Below are 22,693 nucleotides of genomic sequence, written 5' to 3'. Positions count from 1 at the left end.
CCCTAAGCATATATATATATATATATGAAAAACCTTGGACAAAGATCTTATCCATATTAATGCTCTCAGATTACACTTACACTTTCATTCTGAAAAGGGTTGAGGAAGTTCCCAGCCATCTCACCGTCCTCTCTGGGGGTGCCGGGCTGGTTGCTCATACTCAGATTACCTGGCGAGTTCTGCATGAACACGAGAAAAATTCGAATAAGCACTTACTACTGCTAAAGCACATTCACAAATAAATAATATTACCTTTGGGAGACTGTCCATATCTCCAGACCCTGAGTTAAAGAAATCACAAACGTCATGAACATATTTTCTACCTATTATTTGACAAATTATCCCATTTTGCTCCTGTACCTAATGATCCATTCATGTGATGAGGCTCCATTCCAGCCATTCCCCCTAATGTGCCGTCACCTCCCGCACCCATTGGGAACTGAGGGCACACACAACCACACACAGGTCAGCAAAAGTACTCACAAAAAAGGAGTCATGACAGTCTAGCACTTATGTTCAGCCAAGTTCCGACAAACATAAGTATGAAAGTAAGACTCACGTTTGGGCGACTGCCACCTGGGGCTCCTGTGCTGATCATTGTGTACATGTTGTCACCAGAGTTAGTTGAATCTGGTGGGGGAAGTTGTAGAATGATGTAAAAAGGATGGGATGGCATAAATATACACTTAATCCTCAATTTAATGGGATTAATGGATTTGCAATTTAATAGACAGCAAAAGCACTGGTCTAATATTACAGTAGTCTGAAACTTGAAAATATATGCACATTTTTAAAAACATTTTAACCACACCCCAGCTACTTTCCACATTTGCACTAGCATAGAGGAATATGTAAATAGTATCCTACCTGCCGGACTTGGCATAATTGGAGTACCAGGTGGTCCCCCTCCTCCTGGAGGTCCCTGAAAGTTAAGAGTACAAAAACCAGCGTTTAATGATTTGCCTGAATTCGGGATGGAATTAAGACTGGGCCAGAAAGAGAATCATTACTCAGTTAAGGAAATAACAGTTTTAAGTATTATGTTGCAATGGATGGGAAAAGCTTATCTGAATACATTAAACTTCTGTATGCCTGTTAGTATTGAGTATTGATCAGGGGTGCCTATTACATAGATGACAATCTAGCAGTAGATAGCCAAGGAACTATTGGTGGTTCGCCAAAGTACTATTGGTGGATTGCACAACAATAACATTTTGATCCCTTCCCCTCTTTCGGAATATCCTTAGCTAGGTTCTTACGAATATGGCACATGAGGATATTTTTGTGATGAATGAAGACATTTTGACTGAGAAACACACTAAAGTTAATGAAGAGCATTAGTTTATATCAGTAACAATAATACTTGATTCCAATGTGATGAAAAATACATACCACATAACTTCCTGGAGATGCAGATGAATAGGGAGTCTGTAAGAAGTGACAGAAAAAAAATGTAGAAAGTAACTTTAATCAAATGGAATGTGACCATAATTAATCTTACACTTACAGAGTTTGAATTTGTAGGATTTGGCCAGGGTCTTCCACCTCCTGGTCCCCTGTTTCCACATACAAACACACGGTTTAGCCTAATTCATTGTTTTAAACATATTGAACTGAGTTGCAAACTCTCTTATTATCTCCAGGGAACTCAAACATAGACACATATTGATGAAAAATTGAAAGATTTGGTCTTTAACTTTCACTTCATAGGAGATATTTTTTTACACATACATGTTGATGCCTGGCATCCCAGGCCCAACTAGTGCGTTCAATGGTGGCCTCATCCCTCCTCCATAGCTCTAGAAGACAAGGCAACAAAAATAAGGAGTCAGAATGAAAGACACTCATTTAGAAGAGAAGGGACAGACAGGTACAAACCTGGGGCCCAAGTGGCACCATACCCCTTGGAGGTGTCATGCGCTGCATTGGTCCACCCATACTTGGATGTCCTTGTTGTCTTGTTGGGTCCATGCCACTGGGTAACATCGCTTGACCTCCTGGGACACCAGTAAGCCCCTACAGACAAACAATGAACTATCACCAGGGTCCTGGACACAATCGCTGATGACCTTTTCTTCTTGCCAATGTTGTGTTTGCACTCAGAGGGGTCACTGTGCCTCATACCTGATTGGGTAATCTGAGGGGCGGTCTGGGTCCTCCCGGATATCGAGGGGACATAAAAGGCTAAAACAGGCAGATAGGAATAAAGGTCTGAATTAACTCTTAACTCATCCTGCTCATGCCAATATGCCGCACGGCCAAAATGACATAACACTTTGCCTATAATAGAAGACATTTGCTGTTAATGACATGAGTCAACAGTGCAAAATAAAATAAATATAATATATTGAGTTCAGCACATTTATACATTTGTTTTATACATGCACACTAGTGTCATGAAAACCTAATATTTTAAAAATTTATTTAATTGCCATTAATGTTCCATTGGCTCATGTATGTATATATATATAAAGGTTCAAGCAAATGTAGGGATCTTGTTCCTTTTTTCCCTAAAAAAAAATAAAAAAATCTGCATCATTAAATGCTAAAATATCAATTCTATGTAGTGTAGATCTCACTTAATACAGGACATATGTATGCGATGACAAAATGTAGTTTTAGAATACACCAGGAGGTGGCCATAGAACTCTTTTGCAACAGCAATGGTATAGTAGTAAATTTGCTTGACTTTGAAGGCTATTGTAATATCACTTATAGACCCCTACTGAGTACTCAAGGCCCTCAAGAGTCCACGTCCACAATTTCTGTTCTTCAATTGTGTTTGATGGGGCAACAGTACCCGAGAAAGCCAACAGAGGAATTAAAGAAAATTGTTGATTTGCATGACAGATGTAGGCATTTGAGTTCGGTTGCAAAGGTACTTAAAATATTTGCAGCCAGCAAAGTTGCACTCACTATGCTGTGTGCTCACCTGAAAAAATCCTGGCGGGACTGGACCCACAGGCATGCCATCTCCTGGGGGGAGATTCCCAAGGACGGGGCTAGGAGCTGCTGCCGCACTCTAAAAGTCAAAAATAAACATTATGTTGATTTTTGTGCCAGTGTCAAAATAAGATAAGCTGCCCTACGTGACAATGTGTGCATATCACCCTTTTCCCCCTCTAATTCTTTACTAAAAAACTCTAACCTCAGAAACTTTCACTTGAAGGTTTGCATTATAAAAATATCCATCAATCCCATTTAGAAAAAAGCAACAACAGAAATACCAATGAATTTTATTGATTTCCTCAAATGTTCATTCAATTTCTGATGCGCTTATTGTCACAAGGGTCAAGGGGGTGCTGGAGCCTATTCCAGCTAATTATGATCACCAGATGGGGGACAGCTAATTATGAGCACTAGACGGGGGACACCCTGAATCGTTTGGGAAAACTTGATATTGACACAGAGTAGCATTGCCAAACAAAGATTAAATATATTAGAGGAACTTTGGGAGTTGTCACGCTTTTTGGTCTAATTTTTTCTTCCATTATGGATTACCCACAATGCATCTGCAGTATAGCAGCCTAGAGGTCTGCTGAGTTTGCCTTCATGCTCAGAGAGAGAAAGAGGAGTGAGTGAGTGAGAGAGAGAGAGAGAGAGAGAGAGAGAGAGAGAGAGAGAGAGAGAGAGAGAGAGAGAGAGAGAGAGAGAGAGAGAGAGAGAGAGAGAGAGAGAGAGAGAGGGGGGGGGGCAGAGAGAGAGAGAGGGAGACAGAGAGAGAGAGAGGAAAATGAGGACAAAGCAGAGATTATGTGAGCGTGTATTTGTGTGTTGGAAGGAGGTCTATGAAGGAGAAAAATATCTACCTGACCTGCTGACGAAGCAGCATTTTCGCTCTTCAAATGGGTGAACAGAGAGAAAAGAAAAACAACAAAAACAAGTCAAGATGACTGCCTGCCCTAGGGACTAGAAGGAACCTTTTATCTTCAAACTAGACTTTATTCCATTCTGCGAGACCTCAAATGTTGAAAACCCCAAATGTTGCACCATTCAGACCTCATCCATACTTTCCTCGAGCGGAGATATTGCATTGAGCAAACACGACTTTCGTGTTAATTAGCCATCAAGCCTTTGTATCATGTTTTCCTCCCACAAAAACTAGACGTCACAATAATTCAGTAGCTATACACTTCAGTAGTTACTCCTGCTTATTTTTCAGGTTGAGTACTTTTAATTTATTATACACTAAGTAAGTTGTATGATGGTGAAGATTGTTTATATTGTTCATCATCAATGCCACGGATACTCGCAAGGGTTGCAGGGATTGCTGGAGGCTATCCCAGTGGACATTGGGCAATAGGCAGACTACACCCCAGACTGAGATTATTATTAAAATTCTGCCTTTTAGAGAAATAAAACATTTTCTTCATTGTGAAAGTTGGAGCCTGGATCATAAAGAACCCTAACCTATCTATGTCAAACCTTAAACTTAGTTTGAAACCCTAATTGAAAACCCTAGATGGGTTTTAAGAGACCTATAGTGTTTACATCATACCTTTCTTTATTAGCCATTAAAATGTAACTTTTGTCACACAGCTGTAAAAAGCAGCACTTAAGTAACTTTTTAATGTTACAATTAACTCCTCGAAACTATTTGCCAGCCTAATTCAGAACTGAACTGCCTAAGGGAAATCTCTGGAACCACTTCTATTCTTACTTTGTCTAATTGCAATCAGTTATTGCAAAGTCAAACTACAAGATGCGCTCAAGACAGCGTGCACAAAATGCACCTTTCGTACGACAATTCATTTTTCTACAATACACATGATCAAAAAGTATACAAAAAAGTGTAAAAGTCAAGAGTTGAGGGTTCAAAATCACCATACTTGATAGTATCCATTGAGTGACACTGCAATGTAGCCTTAAAACTAAAAATGGTATCCCTTTATCTGAAAGCGTGTTACAATACTTCTACAGAATATTCATTCCACTGCAACATTTGCCAGCTGCCTTTTATGGAATTGAGAATCAATTACAGCTCTGAAAAAGGACTATGGAGGCGAAAGCTCTGTATTACTACCGTCTCTTAATCAGAAATGCATTTTGTGGAACCAACACTCTTGTGGACGTTTATGTAGAAACAAAGTTGGCAGCCGATTGAATCTACTCAAAGTAAAGCTTATCCCTTGGTACCCCACGGAGAATGCAAACATTGGTTTGAGGGAATGAGCAAGGTAGTGCAATTACACAAAAGACCACTACAATATAAAGTAATCGAGCAATGCAATACATTCGCACGGCACTAATCTAATCACTGTTATGTCCTAGTAATACTCAAGGAGATAACAAACCCTGTAAGTTTACCACTCGTGTATCTCACTAATATATGCATATGCAACACGTTTAGTGTGTGTGTGGGTGGGTGGGTGTATGTGTAAGAGAAAGTGTGGAATCATTTCCATTTTGCTTTAGAGACTGAGCAACACTATGAGAGACACTGCGTGAGTAGAATGTCAAACATTCTCCTCTCATCTCTATCTCACCGTCTCCGTTTTTGCCTTTGCCTCACTGTCTCCTCGACACTTTGTTTCTCCTGCAGTCGACTTTTATTAATGGATATTGTATGTGGATAATAATGATATTAGCATAATATTATGTCTCATCTCATTTTCTGAACCGCTTTACCATTAGGGTTGCGGGGGGTGCTGCAAAAAATACTTGAATGCACTAATTTTGAAAAAAAAAATCCATCATTTGCCATAATATTAGCCGTGGTGAAAAAACACGTCCTGCTAAACATTGAGTGTCGAAGGTTTAGTATGAAGACTCGGATGGAAGAGTTCTAAAAACAAAAACAAAAAAACACACCACACAGGAAGGAACTCCATCCCCCCTCCCTCTTTACTGCTCCCACCATCCCCTAAAAATGCCATTAGCCACTTCCTGAGCATGAGAGTGAGTCGGATGGAAAGAGGAGATGCTAGAAGTTTGACGTATACATACACACTCACACACAAAGCAAAAGGATGATTAATGCTATGCAGATGAATTGTACACATTCTCCAGTCTCTTGAGGTAATGCAAAATATTTCAATAAACTCAGTCCTTATTGGACGCACTTTTTAGACACCCTTACAGTAATTAGGAGTTGTCCTGGAGAAATTCATATAATGTGAAGCAGTCTATGATCTAATATTTGCAATTTAATTTTGACCTTTATTACAGTTTTGAATCCAGCTGTAAGAGGTCATCAGTCATCAGTTGTATTTCTTTTTTAACTCCTCCCAGAAATTTTAAAATGCAAATGTCAGACATAACGACACATAATATCTCTTGCCCGGCAATTGTGCACCTTGATTTCATCCATTTTTTCACCTTTTATTATCACCTGGAGCAGAAAATGATGCCATCATTAAAGCTGATTATTGGCTATAATGGCAACACAATAATAATCTAGCTGAATTCACTGCTGAGGTAGGACACTATCAGATAATCAGTTGGTCAGTTTATCACTGATGTCATTATCGACCCTTGTAAACATCTATGGTCAGTGATGGCCTGTGTGAGATGTTAGGTGCTGCTGCTGGGCTGATGTGCTGTCAGATACACACAACGGGTTGAAAATGATAGCCAGTGTGGAGCCGGAGAGTCACACTTCAGCACAAGTCTCTATCTCACTTGGATTCAACACGCTAGGGGGGGGGGGATAAGGGGGGGAGACGCAATAGAGCGAAAAGGAGGAAGATTACAGGCACAGCTTGGGATAAAAGGGATGCTGTGTCATGCTATGTTTTATCCTTATATATGTCATTAAGCTCCATTATAGTTGTAACAAATAGCTAACAGCTTCTTTCTTTCATATGGGTTTGATTCCTGGTTGTTGACCCAAAACCCAGCAAAATAGCAAAGTGACACGTAGGTGAGATTTATTTTCCATCAATTCTAAAAAAGTGAATTAAATAATAATAAAAACACAAACGTGGAGGGTTTCCATTTGAACAAAATGTTGATTTTTACTTTTATAGTTAGAAGTGATAAAAAGCTGTATTGTAATACATCTTATTAAGTAGTATTTCTTAAAATGTACTTCTATGAACTATGTTGATTGCAGGGCACAAAAATCTTAATCTTCCATTAACCAAAAGTTGTGTTTTTTTTTCCAAATGTGAGAGATGAAACCATTACCCCAACACAAACATGCCCATCCACTTGTCTAAACATGCACATGACTCTGTGGGAAACTTAATGAGGGGGATGGCTATGGAAAACTGAAGGTGAAAAGGAAGTGGTAAAATAGGCAGGATATTAACCCTGAATATCTAGGAGGATTGAAAAAAAAGACTAAAGAAGGAAGGGAAGATAATTTGTTATGAAAACCAATTCCACCTTAGAACAAACTATGGAGTTTTCCCTGCTCCCCACATCACTGAGAACCCGTTCCTCATTGCCATGGCGATGATGCTACAGTGAGTCACCTGCACATCTCCCTCCTCCTCCTCTTTCTCAACACTGCCAAGGAACATTGGAGAATGGAGCAAAGGAAGAGAGATGGCTCTGTTTCCTTGGAAACAGACTGGGGGTCTCTCCATCCCCCTTGGTTCACGACTGGTTGGAAGCAGCTTGTTACCCACAATTCTTTAAGACAAGGGGAACGATGTCTTTTTTTTAGTCCCTAAAAACAAAGTTCAAGTACTTAATTTGTCCCCAAAATAATAATCATGGTAAAAATACCTTACTTCAATTTCATATACAGTGAAGGTAATTTCACAACTGGAAAAAGTTGACAGCATAATGGCCGTATTGTAACAATACAATGAATGATATACACATTTCTAATTGCTTATTGTTAATTTCTATATGAGCTGGACAAGAAAGAATAAAGACTATTACAATATGTTCTTTTCTGTGCAAAGTGTCTGTGGTTATTTGTTGATATTGTAACAGAATATCATCATAAAACAGTTTATCCACAGAGAAACACAAACATTTCTCAGTAAATGTTAACAGGAATCCAAACACTATGGTTTGACATTTCCAAAGAATTAGAGCCAATTTCAGAGACACATAACAGAAACAGAAATGTGAGTCTGGCCACTTTTGCAATCTTGATAGAAACCATCAATAATTTCAAAATATAGAACTTTCTATGACCCCTTGAAAAAATCCCTGGGTTAAGATGACAACTATGCTGAAGTCCACTATAATGACAATAAACATCAGACTCACCCAATGAAACAAAACTATACTAGAACATGACTGAGTAGCGTGTAGACCTCCAACTCAAACTAATTAAATAAGCCCAAACAACAAACCAGTCTATCAAAATATGCACCAAATGCTTACATGCTTTTACTATTTGGCTCATGTGTTTATGAACCTTGTTTCACATTAATCCTTCAAACAAACACCATCTTTTCCAGACACAATAAAGACTGTAGAACTGTTCAGTCATTCAAAGTAAACACACATCCAGGAGTATATAAAGCCCATTAAGGTGAGTCTTTTTTTCTTTCTTTTTTTTATATCAAAGTGGCTTGCTCTCGGCACTGCTTGGTGAGCTCTCCTTTTGGTTTCCAACTGTCGTGTGTCTGCTGTCTCCCACACTGGTGTTGTGTAATGACTTCATAAGAGAATACTGCTGCCCAATTACCTCTTCGTCCATCTATTTTCCTCATTGACAAGGAGAATGGACAGATTTAAAGCACTAGAACACTCCCAAAATGAATGTTCATGACATTTTTTATTTACTAACACAATTTGGGAGCTTTTAAATGTCATCAACTTTGACAACACTCCTTTCAAGTCAGCATTTCCCTTGTATTTGGGATTTTCGGCACACGGCGGCAGTGTGAACAAATAAAACAATTGCAATGAATTGAGCAGTATATATTTCACTGCAAATTGTTTCTATTCATTTGTTGAGAAAAGTGAATTATATATAATGAGGTGCTAGTACAGCAAGATAGTTTAATAGTTGTAAAATCAACCTGAAGAAAAAAAAAACAAGAGCTACTATGCAGACCACGATAAAATAATTAATTTGACATCGCCACATTTGGACCACTTGCAAAGCTTCACCTCTCAGGGCACTCAAAGCCATACAATTCTCTTATAAGCCTATTTTCTTACCCCTGGGGAGCCTTTTTTTCCAACCAACAGCTTGCTTCCGTTAATAAGCACTTTCTTATCAGGGTTGCACAGCACAACCAGTACACGTGTCAGACGCTGATAATCTCTTCAATTCCAAGAGTTTGGTATCAAATTCATGGGTCCCAGCACAATCTGCGAACACTAATTTTCTTTGCGATCTTTAACTACCTACCTCTTTGGAAGAATATTAACTCACTAAGCCGATTTTTGTACAGTGAGACAATAACACTCAAGTACTTGTTAGAACATGCATGCAGTAGACATTGCAATACTGTATATAAATACAAATCATACATAATTCCATTGCAATAAAAAAGTCACTTTGATAAAACTGCCCATTTTTTCCTGCTTTATCTTGGAATAGATAAAGCCAGACACACTATTTGAATTAACTTACTTTATAGAATGTATCTGTCGTTAAAAGCTACTGTATCTCTACTACACAACTTTTAACACTAAGACTGTTCAATAAGGCCACATCTGAGTAATGCATTTAAAAATATTTGTATGACTTCATGGCATCTCACAAATGGAATCCATTCATTTACTTTTGAGAACAGAATTTACTAAGCACTTAACAGAACTGCAAACGGCAAATCTGATGCCTGAGAATAATAAAAAATCAATAAGATTGCATCTCACTCCACTCACTGGGTTTCAATGGTTTTGTTCGCCTGGAAGAAAAGCCTTGCCAACTATGCTGTACACATCCGTAGTTAAAGTATTCTATTTGTGATGTAAAATGCTGGAAAATTAGTCCTCGAAAAGAACTAAAAATGAAAAACAGTGCCAAGAATTTGCAATGGTATTCATTAGAACTTCACTTCCTAATTAGCTACCTGCAGGTAATTACATTCACAATGTCTGATTAAAATCTCTATGCATATCCAAGTGGAGAAACGGCAGACAAGGAGCCTGCTGAAAATAGAGCTGCAATAGTCTTTTAACATTTACAGCAAATGTCTTCTTGGTTATAATTGAGCAACAGTTACAGTATGTGACAGTATGTACCTCTGATTGGATCTCAGCAGCTTTGAGGAATTGAAGGTGTTGATTGAAACTGACCTCAGAGTTATTACAATGGGTCTAATTGTACTTGTCTGATTACATCCCTGCAGGAAATGTAAAATCCAAGTCATTAAGAAAGATTACGAGTCATTCTTCAATTGATTCTGATCAGAGAAGAAAATATTGCATTGTTTATAGTTGATACAGTTGTCTTTTGACATGCTTTTTAATGCTGAAAATTGATTGATTTTTCATCATTCCCTCTATCTTTCCACCATTCTATCCTTCTTTTCTAGCCCTGTGAACGAAGGTCACACTGCCCTACGGCTTGCATCAACGCAGCCAAAGGATGACATCATCCCATAGCTACCTCGTCCTTCGTGTGACTACCATATTCATCACACTGATCATCAGTAGCATCACCTGCACAACACACGAGCATCCAGTAGCACAACACCCCCCCCCCCCCCCCACACACACACACACACCTCAAAATGAACACACTGTATAACCCACAAAAGGAGATGTGGAGAGTTGGAAGATCCTGCTGGGGTAGGCAAAAAGTCCTGACCTGTGCACTTCCTACTATACATCTCAATAAAGCCCATCCCAGATAAATGTGATGAGTCAGTCCGGAGGATACACAGGAAGAACAGAGGACTGAAGACCATCAATGCACTTGTCCTACTAAAACCTGCCTGGAGCAAATGATTTTCCTGAAATGTCCCAAATATTTAGTTGAGACCAAATAACAAACTTATTTGGTTAAAATCTGTTAAACTCCAGATGATGACTCATTTGGTTGTAACTATACGTAGTTCATAATTAATCAGCATTTCACCCAATAGTATTACATGAGGTAAAATGATCAGTAGTAAATAAACAATAAGGATACAAGAGTCATTGCTAATATTTGTTGACTTACATAGTCATGGAAGGCCTTGGCTTCACTGGAGTGATCACATGTCTCTCTTCTTTCTGGAGCTGCACAGTACAGGTCCCAGAAAACACTGCAACATAAAAAATACACATTTTATTTGAGTCAGATGTCCGTTATCGAGATACAATGATCTCTCTTTGATTTTGAAAGACAATAGTACTTACCACCACCAAGAGTGGAGAAACCCTGGAGGTTCTCCTAACGTGATATTTTTCTCCCATCGAATCTAGGCAAACCAGGAGAGAGAAAAAACAGTTGCTTTACCAAACACGGCCAACAAATAGGACACCTGACATACAGTGGAATTGTGATGTTACTTTGTCATTATATGCAGTTATGTGGTGGTGAAAGAAAAGAGATAGAGAGAGCGAGAGAACAGAAAAGATCTTGAGTGGATAGGTCAGTCTTTGTCTGGGATCTCTGTCTATTCACAACAAGCTGAGGGTGTGTTGGGGGGGGGGTGACGTTATGACGAACATGTGCAAACCTGAGGAAGAAAGTAAAACACCCCAATCACATCCTTCTTTATTTTTCTCACCTGTATATACAATGACACTGCATCAAAAATGTGCATTCTACTTCTCCCCTCAAGCTAGTTTAGATTTTTACATGTGAAAAAAGATAACTAACCTGAGAGGGAGGATTTAATGGCATCAGAAAGGTACAGAGTAAGTTCAGGTGAACAAATCACTTGTTATATACTACAGTCCTCTATGCATTGACTCGGTGAAGGTCATTGACTAACACAGCGATGACGTCAACCCATGTACTTGAAGCTGATTTATGTTCAGACAGCACATATTTAAAGGCACACTCTAAAAGTCTGCAGCATCATGACCAAACCGGTATGTTACTAAAAATCTAAATAATCTTGGTTGTTGCTAAATGTTTTAAACATTTAATGTATCAGGGAATACCGAGTCATCTGTTTTAACAGAGTCGAGACTGATAACAGGAAAACAGCGGAACATTGCAATTTTAGTCAGACTGTCTTGACCTCAGCTGCAGGTCAGACTGAGACTTTTAGAGGAATGCTATGCTTTGAAGCTCATTGGTAAAAGGGGAGGAAGGAAGCGTCTCTCTTCTTACATGCTTCAACAGCTCCAGTCGAGACTTTAGTGGCCTTACAACATTAATGTGGTATGCACTGGGACTAAAACAGTATATTTACTCAAGTGTATGGGGGACACACTTGCACATGGCTGGATAGTTGGGCAAATTGGATGAGTGAGTCGACAGCAGTGTGTCTTGGGTTGGTGTCCAGCTGGGCAACCAGATTCCATTAGTATTTGGTACATAACCTATTCAGTGTACGCCATATGTCTGCAATGAATGAATCTAGCATTTTTGTTTTACTTCTCAAACTATGTGAATATCTGGAGAGTCAAAATGCAGGATGTTTAAAAATTATAGTAAAAGTGTTCATAGTGCCTAGTCACGTCCAAAAAACTCAAATTGTACCGCTGTCTTGTCTCAAAGGTTGCAACATTACTGCATTGAGTAAATCCTGACTACAATATAAAATGTTTCGCATAAAATGTTTTGTTTTAAAATTGAGTCGAATTTTCTTTTATTTTCCCTCCGGTAAGTTTTCTCTGGTTAAATTCTCCTCTTCTTCCTAGTCTTTTTTTCCTCTCTTAGTCTCCATGCTCTCAAATCCCTTTCTTATTCTGCATATAAAAAAGGTATACAGATCCTGTGTTCTGCATGACCAAGCAGTTGAGCAGGACAGATTATAAAGACAAGAAGCTGATTAGTAAGGGGGTGAGGAAAGAGGCATCTCTCTCCTTGCATGGTTCAACAGCTGCATGAACTCTTGGGATACAAATTATGCATTTAACTATACAAAAAAATTAAAGAAGCAACAATTAAAACGGATATCAAGTATGTAGGCCCGGTGGCGCCAGTGGTTAACACGTCGGCCTCACAGCTTTGGGTCCTGGTTTCAAATCCAGGTCATGTCCTGGGCCCGGAGTAAGCTGGGATAGGCTCCAGCACCCCCTGTGACCCCAATGAGGGTAAAGCGGTTTATGAAAAGAGATGTGAATATGTATTTTTTAAAAATCTATTGAAGTCACATTAGGTGGTTATCATTAAAAGTGTAACTGTAAAAGGCAAGTTGTGCAAAGTGCATTTTGTCGTTTACTTCCTTGTGTATGTAAACAGATGTGGATGATAAAAGGTGGATAACGGATCTTCAATGTTGTGTTTTTCTGCACACCACTATCCCAGCTAAAGTTGAGTGTGTGCCAGTTGTATACAAGGCTGTGTTTATTCTTGTTTCACATTAGCTAATGCATTCCCACATTCAACCTAAGGACAACTATCATTTTCATGTGGTTGGCTGGCGGGTGCGAGTAGACGCAAAGCATAAAGTTAGAAGGACAAGAAGTGGCGGCAGCCTATGATATAACCTTTACCATCCTCCTTTTCATTGTTCTCTTTCCCCACAAGCCTCGATCTACTGTCCTCTAAAATGAGAATTTACTGCTATTTAGGCCGAGGCACCAGAATCTACTGACCTCCTTCCCACCTCATCCCCTTTTTACCTCATCTAAATTACAGCAAGGACACACTTGTATCCAAGGAAGAGTAATAGCGGTGGAGATAAGGACGCCAGTAAGAGAGGAAGGAAAAGAGGAAACCACAAAGGACAAAATGAGCTTTTAAGGACATCAGTGAATGATGTCATAGAAGAGACGTCGGCACAAAAACGTCATGTTTAATGCTTCCTGGCTGTAGTTCGGCTACTTGCAACGCAAATGTTAAAAAAGCTTATCGGCTGCTACAGACATGTTGGCTCAGCACATTTTGTCCTGGCTAATTCAATCAGCTTTTACACTTACTGGACACGCCGCACTCGGGTCGGTCGATTTGTCAAAGCGTTCTGAACATGCACGACATACGCATGCACATCCTTTCTTTGTGACTTACCTCCGAGAGGAAGGTCTGTGCCGACTTCTGAGCTCCTACATGCAGCAGGTACTCGTACACATACAGCGCTAACCTGCACGTAAAAGGACAAGGATGATAGAATAAATCACATTGTTCATGATACTCATCTATCTATCTTACATTAACTTATTTGCTGCCATTGACAGGGACAGCGATGAATAACTGCCAGCCATAAATGGATTGGAGATCTTTCACTGTCAGTGGCAGCAGATGAGTTAAAAAGTACTGACAGCGACAAGAAATCGGAGCACCCGAAGAAAACCCTGGCAGGCATGGAAGAAAATATATGCAAACTACACTCAGGAGGGTCGGAACAGACCTAGACTCACAATTCTGAGATGGAGGGTTCTATCCTCTACACCAGTGTATCCCAACCTTTTTTGAGCCGAGGCACACTTTTTGCATTGAAAAAAATCTCAAGGGACACCACCATCTGAAAATCTTTGTCGCCTATATTTATAATAGTTATTCTCATCGAAGTTTTATCAGCAGAAATCGCATCCAAAATTATTCCGAAATCTAATTTTTCACAATGACCTAATGTCACGGAAATTTGGCCTGTGGACCCTGAAAAACTTCCGGTTTGATTCATGCAAATAACCAAGTAAAGTTATTGATCGCATCATTTTATGATTTTTCTCTAAATATTACTTAAATCTCCTAATATTCCGCAAAAAAAATTGTGTTCACACAGACTTTACGTCGGCAAAAGTTAATGCGCTAGAAACCAGACAACTTCCATTTCGACTTAGAGAAAAATAAGCAACAAAATTTCTGTTTCACAACTTGAATCAAATAATAGTATAATCTACAATTTAACGGTCATATTTTGATTTGAACATTGTAATAGTTAGATTTTAATCTCCTTATATTCATATTAACTTCTCTCTCTGAATATCACATTATATGACTTCTTGCAATTTCCCACGGCACACCTGACCATTGCTCACGGCACACCAGTGTGCCGCGGCACAGTGGTTGGGAAACACTGCTCTACACAACTTCCTGTGTTGAGTTTGCTTGTTTTCCTAGAACCTTCTGAAAGGTGCAACTAACTTTCTAAGTCTAGTCCAGACTCCTCTTAAATTGAGGTAAAAATTAACTTCTAGACTGTCTGCCTGTCTTAGAGATGATGGACTGTGCCCCACTCTACTGTGCACACAGGTGCGTCTTCTCCTTTGTCCCTCTCCCACATTACCATCTATCTTCTTTGTCACTTTCTTCTCAGTTACCGATTGTCTTTGAGCCAACTTCCATTTCACCCTGCCCTCTGTTTTGCCCATGTTCGTTTAATGATGAGAGAAGTGTGTAGTGCTACGAATCTTTTCCATCCTGCCATTCTTTATATATTGTGCATGTGATGTCTGGACGAGGAGACAGAGACAAAAAGTTTTTGAATTCTGCTTGCTCTTATGGCACGGTTGTTATCGTTTAATTGTGATGGATTTATTGGGATAAATTGGCCATTTTTGAGCACGAGTGTTGAAGTTGAAGCGGCCGAGCGAGGCGCCACAGGACTTACTGGTATAGCAAAATTGAGTGGTTTTACAATGCGTGATTGAACAAATAGAATTAAAAAAACACTGTAAACCTTCAAACTGGAATTTGCCATGTGTCTCCTTCAAACTTAATTTAAATAGAAAGGTAACTATGCAGAAATAAATAGACATCAACCCACCTTCCCTTTGCCTGCATCTCGCTTTTATTCAACACAAAGCAGCAACATTGGGCATAGCTGGCGTAGAAGTGATAAGTAGAAAGCAAAGCAACGCTCAATGGAAGCAGCAAACATTAACGCTTGCTACTAATTTTCTTAAAAGATGTGTAAAACAACTCTGAAAACACTAGCCTAGTTCACGTTGCACCCTCGTTGTTAACTTCCCACTTGTTCACTTGATAAAAAGCCCTCAGCTCAGTGGAAGTGGACTGACAGACACTCAAAAAACAAAGCCTAGATAAGCTTTAAGGATTAGAGAATGGGGACTGTTCAAGGTTAAGAAACCAGATTGGACATAATGAAGTGAGAAAATTATGGCTTTTGCTATTAAACAAACTGTCAGTATGAATAATCTATTTCTAACTAGTTGGGGCACACACAGCAAATGGATAGAATTTTGGAGTACCTTGTTGGAAACATTCTACATGTGTTAATTGTATAAAAACTGGAAATTTGTTTTAGATTTAGAAAAAAAGCACTTAGTACTAATTACAAACTTTGACCAGGGAAGAGGGACAACCTCTTTCCCTTTTGGTCGTAAATGTGAGGTGCCTGTGTGGAAGTGGAGGAGGTGAACTAGCAGCAAACTCCATGCCTGACCTTTTTCTCCTTCATATTGAAGTGCTTGGCTGCTCTCTGCTTCACATCTAATCAAATTCATTTTTGGATCTAACGTGAATCATGGCTGCTCCTGAGAAATAGCCAACCAGCAAAAGCAGATGACTTCATTTAAATATAGTGATCACTTGCGAAGCGTTAATCATACCCTGCCACTGTAAAATTATTTTTTCCACTTTTTAGAAACTTTTTTGGGATATTAGGATTATATTCTAAATGGTTAAGATTCCATATCCCTGAGCAACAGTTTGTTCTCACTTACGAGAAAGGTAATGATGTATTAGTGTACACTAAAAATGGGCTTGAATTGAACACAAAATATGTACAATTAAATACATTTGTTGTTTAAAACAGCACATTTTGTTATTTAGATTTTTTTTGTTTATTATTTTTAAAGTTATTGATTATTCTGCTTGACAAAAAGTCCTCCAGGTTCAATATTTTGGATTGAGTTCTGGACTCATACATAAGTTTGACATAAAATCTAGGAATTTAAACATCACTTTGCAAAACTTATATTCCACCGATGATTAAATTACAGATAAAAGATTCATAAATATTTACCAATAGTCCTTATGGAAATCCCTCAAACCCATTATTGATCAAATAGAAAGAATTTAAATGCATCTATTTAATAGATTTTATATCATTACAATGTTTAAGGCTAATAAAAATACCTCACCAATAAATACTGAAAATAGTCAAATAAAATAGAAAGAAATAGGGACTCAATATTTAGAACTAATAGACAGAAAAAATAGTAAAAGGTTTGCAACAACTTATTAACAAAAAAGTGTCAATATCAATTAGTGTGTCTGCAAAGCAAATTAAATCAAGGATATTAAAAAATTGTTAAAACACCGATTAAGATAGAGATTTGCGAAGAAAAGGGACAAACAACAACAGCAACATTAATTTGGAGGACTTTTAGTAATTTACTGGAAAAAAAGAGACTTAGAGGATAATTGCCTATAATTTATTTGTTTACAAAATATTTGAAATTTTGGACTTCTTGTTCTTTTATGGTAAATTAGGTATGACCTTTTGAATTTCTGACATGTAATGAAGATAAATTGAAATGTGGGATGAAATCATAGTTACACTGACAGTTGGTAATGTGTTCTATCACAAGATGACTTTGTGACAATGTCATAGATTTCAACTCGATAGAGGTCATTTAAGCTACACAAAAAGAAACATAAAAGACCAGCAACAACAACAAAAGACACGGGGCTACAGACGTGCAGAAGGTAGGGTGAAATAAATATTCACGAGAACAGGGTATGTTTGTGTTCTTAATGTTGTACTTTTGCTTCAGCAGCCTACTTAGGAAAACAGTGTGCTGAGGCCTCCTTCTACGCTTGAAACACAATTTGTACATCGGTCCAACATTAAGGTTCCACTTGGTTGTGTTTCTAGAAAAAGTGACAAACTTAGCCCAGGTGCAAATTCCCAGAGACTTAGCATAGAAAATGAACAAACAATGAATGGCTAAAAGCCAAACCACTATTATTATTTTGAAATGAATACTAAGGATTAAAAGCAGAACTTTGTAATTCTTCTCATGAACCTGTTATAATAAAGTCAATACTTCATGGCCAAAAGTCCAAATTCAATAGTCATGCATTACAAGAGCGTTGCATGCAATGAATTAAAACACTATTGCATAAAGATGAAATAGTGGAAGTAAACTCATCTTTCAACTAGAAATTCGACCTTTTCTTTGTGAAACTAAAGTGAACGAACAATAAATGTGAGTACACTTACTCTACTTCACTTCACATACCATTCAACAGATACAATAGAGTCAAAAATTTTAATTTGACTGCGCTACCGGCATTTAAAGACACATCACCTGTGGATGACATGAGCCCTGGCCGCAACGCGCCTGTACTCTAGACAACTTTGGTCCGAACAGAGAGGCACTCGCGCAAACGAATAAGCGGTGATCAAGCCAGTGCGCCCACTGAGGACAACCCCGTGAGTGCGGACCAAACACTTTCCCTGATTAATCAAGGCTCGCAGCAGGGCTTTATGTGCCATTAAGAGCCACGCTAAATGTCTCCACTTCATTCATTAAAGTAGAGCATCCTCTGCGGGTCGGAGGAGCTCTCCAGGAAGGCAGACGGACATGAGAGGGCGCCGGGGCATGGAGGAGGAAAGAGGCAGGGGCACTGAGGCAAAATGAGCAACAACAAATATAGACCCATTACTATGCTGAATAATTCATTTTATATGCAGTGCTTCAGGAAAACATCAGTGGGAAGAAAAAAAAAAAACACTACAACCTTTGGCATCTTTTTCCCCAGTTTGTTTTTTCGGTGAATAGTAGCCTCACAATATTTATGAACAAATAGTCTAGGAATTTTTAAGACCCTCAGGCCAAACACTTGATTAGGAAAAACAGGTTCCCACTGATTAATCCCTGAGGCATTATCATTACACTAAAGCATAATTGAATCTGTGCAGCAAATGACTAGGTACAGACAAATTCACAGTAGTGGCTATGTTCAGGACCTGAATATGTGAAGAAAATGGGTACATAGTGATGCATACGGTCCAGGAGGAATAGAAAGACGACATTGTATTGTGATATATGTGAGCACCAATGAAAGGAAAAACACAGATGAAGAGAGAGAAAGACAGTGAGAATGAGAGAGAAATTGAGAGAGAGAGAAAGAGAAATTGAGAGAGAGAAAGAGAAAGAGAGAGCAGAACGTAAATCATTAATAGGAGGAGCAGAGAAGCACAACGAGAGGAGGTCGAAACGGGCCCAAATAGGAGTAATTTTGCAGCTTATAAGAAGTTCCAAGCAGCCAAATATTGTAAACATGCAAAGTGAGAATTTAGATCTTTGAATGAGATGTGGGTGGTGTATATGACACTATCTGAAAAGATGCCATTTAAAATGTTAAACAGCAATGTGAAAAGATGCTGTTAATATGATAAATATCTCTATATAAACAGACTTTAAGATGGTATTTGCCTTCATTCGCTTAATCTTAACATCTTAAACAATTGCATTGGTGAATAAATTTGAGCTCTTCCACTGCATTGCATGTAGTAAGCAAGTTTTATTTTGACTACCGCTTATTTAATTCAATAAATAAGGGGGCAGATTACAATTGAATAATAATAATGATAATGATAATAATTTGATCATAGCAGGTCTTTTTGTAACTGTTTGTAGACACACTACTGACTGGCTTTCTCATTTTATTGTGATGGGACATATTATACCAAATATGATGGTTCCTGTAAACTTTAATCAGAACTTCTACAAAGCGCCGCATTTTGTTTTGGAAAATCTATACAGATCACATACGAAAACCAATCAGAAGAAAGAAACTTTCAAGCAACTAACCCAGAGACTGCCACAATTTCAGACTGATTTCACTCTGCTACCTGCTATATTAATCAAATTGATGCTTTCGATTAATCTCCAAGAGGATTTGCACCATGCGTATATATCACTGACTTTTCACAGATGCATCTCTAATTGGCATTTTTGCTGATGATCATAAAGTGAATCTATATCTTCCATTACGCTTCCAAGGAACCCCCTGTGGTCTTTCTAATGGCTTCTGCTAAATGCAGCATGCTCGTATTGCGATTCCTATAAAGTGTTTTCTCTCTGAGGTTCCTGCATTGATGTCAGCGGCAGGTTTGCAATGTAGCTGAGTGTTGGGAGGAGCAGCCAAAAGTTCACTGTAGCTTTGAAGATTAGCAAAACACGTCATAATCCCGTATGGAAACAGTCTGAGGGGAAGACATTTGTAGGCAAATAAACTTGGTTTCATGGGCTCATGTTTCTTGTTTTGTCTGTGCAGAAATTGTCTTAATGCGCAGCTTTGCTCGGCAAATGTTTATCATTTTCCTCATCCCCGTCTTTATTCCGCAGAACAAAGTGATTCTCTCTGCAGTCGCTTTTTTTTTTTTTCTTTTTCTAAAGATTTGGACAGTTCCATTTTGGCACAAGACAGCTACAACATCATACTGATGAAGGATGCCTGTGGAGAAAGGTTTTTCATAATGAGCTAGGGCTACTTAAAAGTAAAGACGGAGCTCTTCGTGACCCCCCCAAGCGAAGGAAAGAATTCTCGAGTAGAGAGGTCAAACGTGAGAGTTTAAGTCCAAAGAATGATGTTCATATCCTGATGGGGAGGGATAGTCAGGAAGTTATGTGGCTTTTGGCTTACCTTTTGTTTACATTTCATTAAATTCATTTCCCAGAATTGGAGATTTTGAGACAAACCAATGTCAAATGAAACGGCGGAAGAATCAAGTCAAAAAAGAAAGATCAAAAAGAACATGTTGGGGTTTTTTTCTTATAAAAGAAGAATGCGTTCAGTTGCAGTTCAAATCTTAATGCTTACCTTCTGTTGTGTGACAAAATTATTATTTCGACTGACTGCGATACGCTAAGATTTGTTTGTAACAAGAAATAGATACTCCTCCCAAAGTTTAAAATACTAATATATATTGACAGTTGTATTACATGACTATTGTATGTACTATATACTGTACATAACAGTATCCTGTACATGAGCAACAAGAGATTGGTATATTTGACTGATTGTTAAAAATGTGGTGGTTTTCCAATATTCACTTTCAGTTAGCCCGTGTTTCCTAGAAGAAGATGATTAAGTTTAGTTTAATCCATGCAACACCACTGTGGCACGATTTCCCCCTTGGCACGAATGGCCTGCTTATTACAAATGCAGTTCACACCAAAGTGAGATTTTCCCAGCTATTGAAACAAAAAAAAGCAATCTAAAGGATGTCAATTAATTAGAATAAAGCAAATAAATTGAAAATCTACTCAAACGCCACAACTCTAAACAAAACCAAATATGGAGGCATCTGGTCATCAGTGAGGTTGTAAATGTTTGTTCCACTGATGCAGTTTAACAATCCATCCCACATGCATAGCTAAATCCACCAGAAAATAACATTATGAGAACACCAGTATTTCCATTTTGACAAACTGATTAAACAAAACATTTTGACAGATGAATCAATGATAGCCTGCCTCTGCCGACAAAAGTGGAATGTAAATCATCTGTACTTGTTCTGAATCTGTAATGGGTGCTACTTGGTAGTTATTTCACAAAACACTATGAATGACAAGATCAATTGCAACAAGTACTTGCAGTAAAGACTCTCATTCATCTTGTATGGAGACCAAGAAAAGGCCAGTGAATCTTTGTGACTGCTGAGCCCTGCCTGTCGACTGGTTGGTGGTGGGCTCCACGGCAATACCGGCAGGATGCGGAAAATCAGTGTGGCAGGAATTAAGACTTGAGCAGACAACACAATGAGAAAAGACAACTCTAAGCAATCACCCTCACACAATGAGGCTCAGTGAAACAGTTGTTGTTCTGTCAGCAATGGCGAGACTGGGCCGTCTCGCAGCGCAGACGACAATGCGTGGTGCTGAGATAACAGGAAATGCCAGCTTATCATCGTGCAGGCGCAACAGACGCAAATGGCCAACAACCAGCACAGTAACAAAATTATAGTTAAAACCAATCGTGGATTTATGACGTTAACATTTTCTATGCTAGGGAAGAAAGAAAAGACAAGAAGGGGATCAAACGGGGCTGTGTTGAACACAAGCACAGCTGAGTGCATCACTTTCTTGATTTGAGTTCCATTTCAATGGCTTTGATTTGATTAGATTGAATCACCTCTCGTGGGAAATTTGTTTAATTTCACACATGGAAGAACACAAAGGAATTTTAAGGGGAGATTTTCTTCCACAACTTTGTTTCCACGTCAGTCCAGCTTCTTATTTTTATAATACACAAAGCATTATATTAAAAAAAAAACTTAGTAGGCAGTAAGACATTGTGTAGGAGCAATAATTGCATAATTCAAAAAGCATAAAAAAGAGCAGTCTCGCAAGAGGGTTCTAAGTGAACAGGGAAAAGAGAAGAATAAATGCTTAGTTTGCCTGTTACATCAATAATTTCTGAGCATGGCTGAAGCGACCATATCAGAGGTGGGTTTATTGGTTTTCTTGGTCTTTACAGTGGTTTGTGGTTCAAAACCAGCATCCACTCATGCTGTGTGGAGGCAGATTGATGGTTAAGAATATGGTTGGCAAAAATGACATACTACCTTTCTTTTTATTTAATTGTCCTTTCACTTTAACAACAATAAAGTGATTGAGTTTAAGCAGAATCATAGCAAATTTCAGCTAATTAGGAATAAACAGAAGGAAAGAAAATGACCCTAAAACAACTGTGAGTTTACTTGACCAAGCATATTCTTCTGATTTGTTCAACTTGGCAAACTTACACATACACACTAACAAATCGAGTAATCTAAATTATACTGCCAGCCGTCCAAATTAAAAT

At 38.5% G+C, this 22,693-nt stretch overlaps 1 protein-coding gene across 2 annotated transcripts in view; it reads right to left on the bottom strand.

Moving 5' to 3' along the window:
* Positions 1-22,693, bottom strand: part of LOC144215351 (single-stranded DNA-binding protein 2-like) — a 33,297-nt gene that overhangs the window by 3,191 nt on the left and 7,413 nt on the right. Inside the window, exons 2-16 of one of the 2 annotated variants that reach the window (XM_077744215.1) lie at positions 13,976-14,048; positions 11,206-11,267; positions 11,027-11,111; positions 3,810-3,839; positions 2,933-3,022; positions 2,125-2,184; positions 1,879-2,016; positions 1,732-1,799; positions 1,508-1,556; positions 1,393-1,428; positions 868-922; positions 560-630; positions 361-439; positions 253-281; positions 81-179 (exon numbers count right to left, since the gene is read on the bottom strand). In XM_077744215.1, the coding sequence (XP_077600341.1) occupies positions 81-179; positions 253-281; positions 361-439; positions 560-630; positions 868-922; positions 1,393-1,428; positions 1,508-1,556; positions 1,732-1,799; positions 1,879-2,016; positions 2,125-2,184; positions 2,933-3,022; positions 3,810-3,839; positions 11,027-11,111; positions 11,206-11,267; positions 13,976-14,048 (1,024 nt within the window). The remainder of the gene's footprint in view (positions 1-80; positions 180-252; positions 282-360; positions 440-559; positions 631-867; positions 923-1,392; positions 1,429-1,507; positions 1,557-1,731; positions 1,800-1,878; positions 2,017-2,124; positions 2,185-2,932; positions 3,023-3,809; positions 3,840-11,026; positions 11,112-11,205; positions 11,268-13,975; positions 14,049-22,693) is intronic. The other variant, XM_077744216.1, reaches the window with a different exon arrangement.

The sequence above is a fragment of the Stigmatopora nigra genome, chromosome 22 (genome assembly GCF_051989575.1).
Source record: "Stigmatopora nigra isolate UIUO_SnigA chromosome 22, RoL_Snig_1.1, whole genome shotgun sequence".
Lineage (NCBI taxonomy): Eukaryota > Metazoa > Chordata > Actinopteri > Syngnathiformes > Syngnathidae > Stigmatopora > Stigmatopora nigra.
Note: the sequence above shows the minus strand (reverse complement) of the source record. Positions and strands in the feature narration are given on the sequence as shown.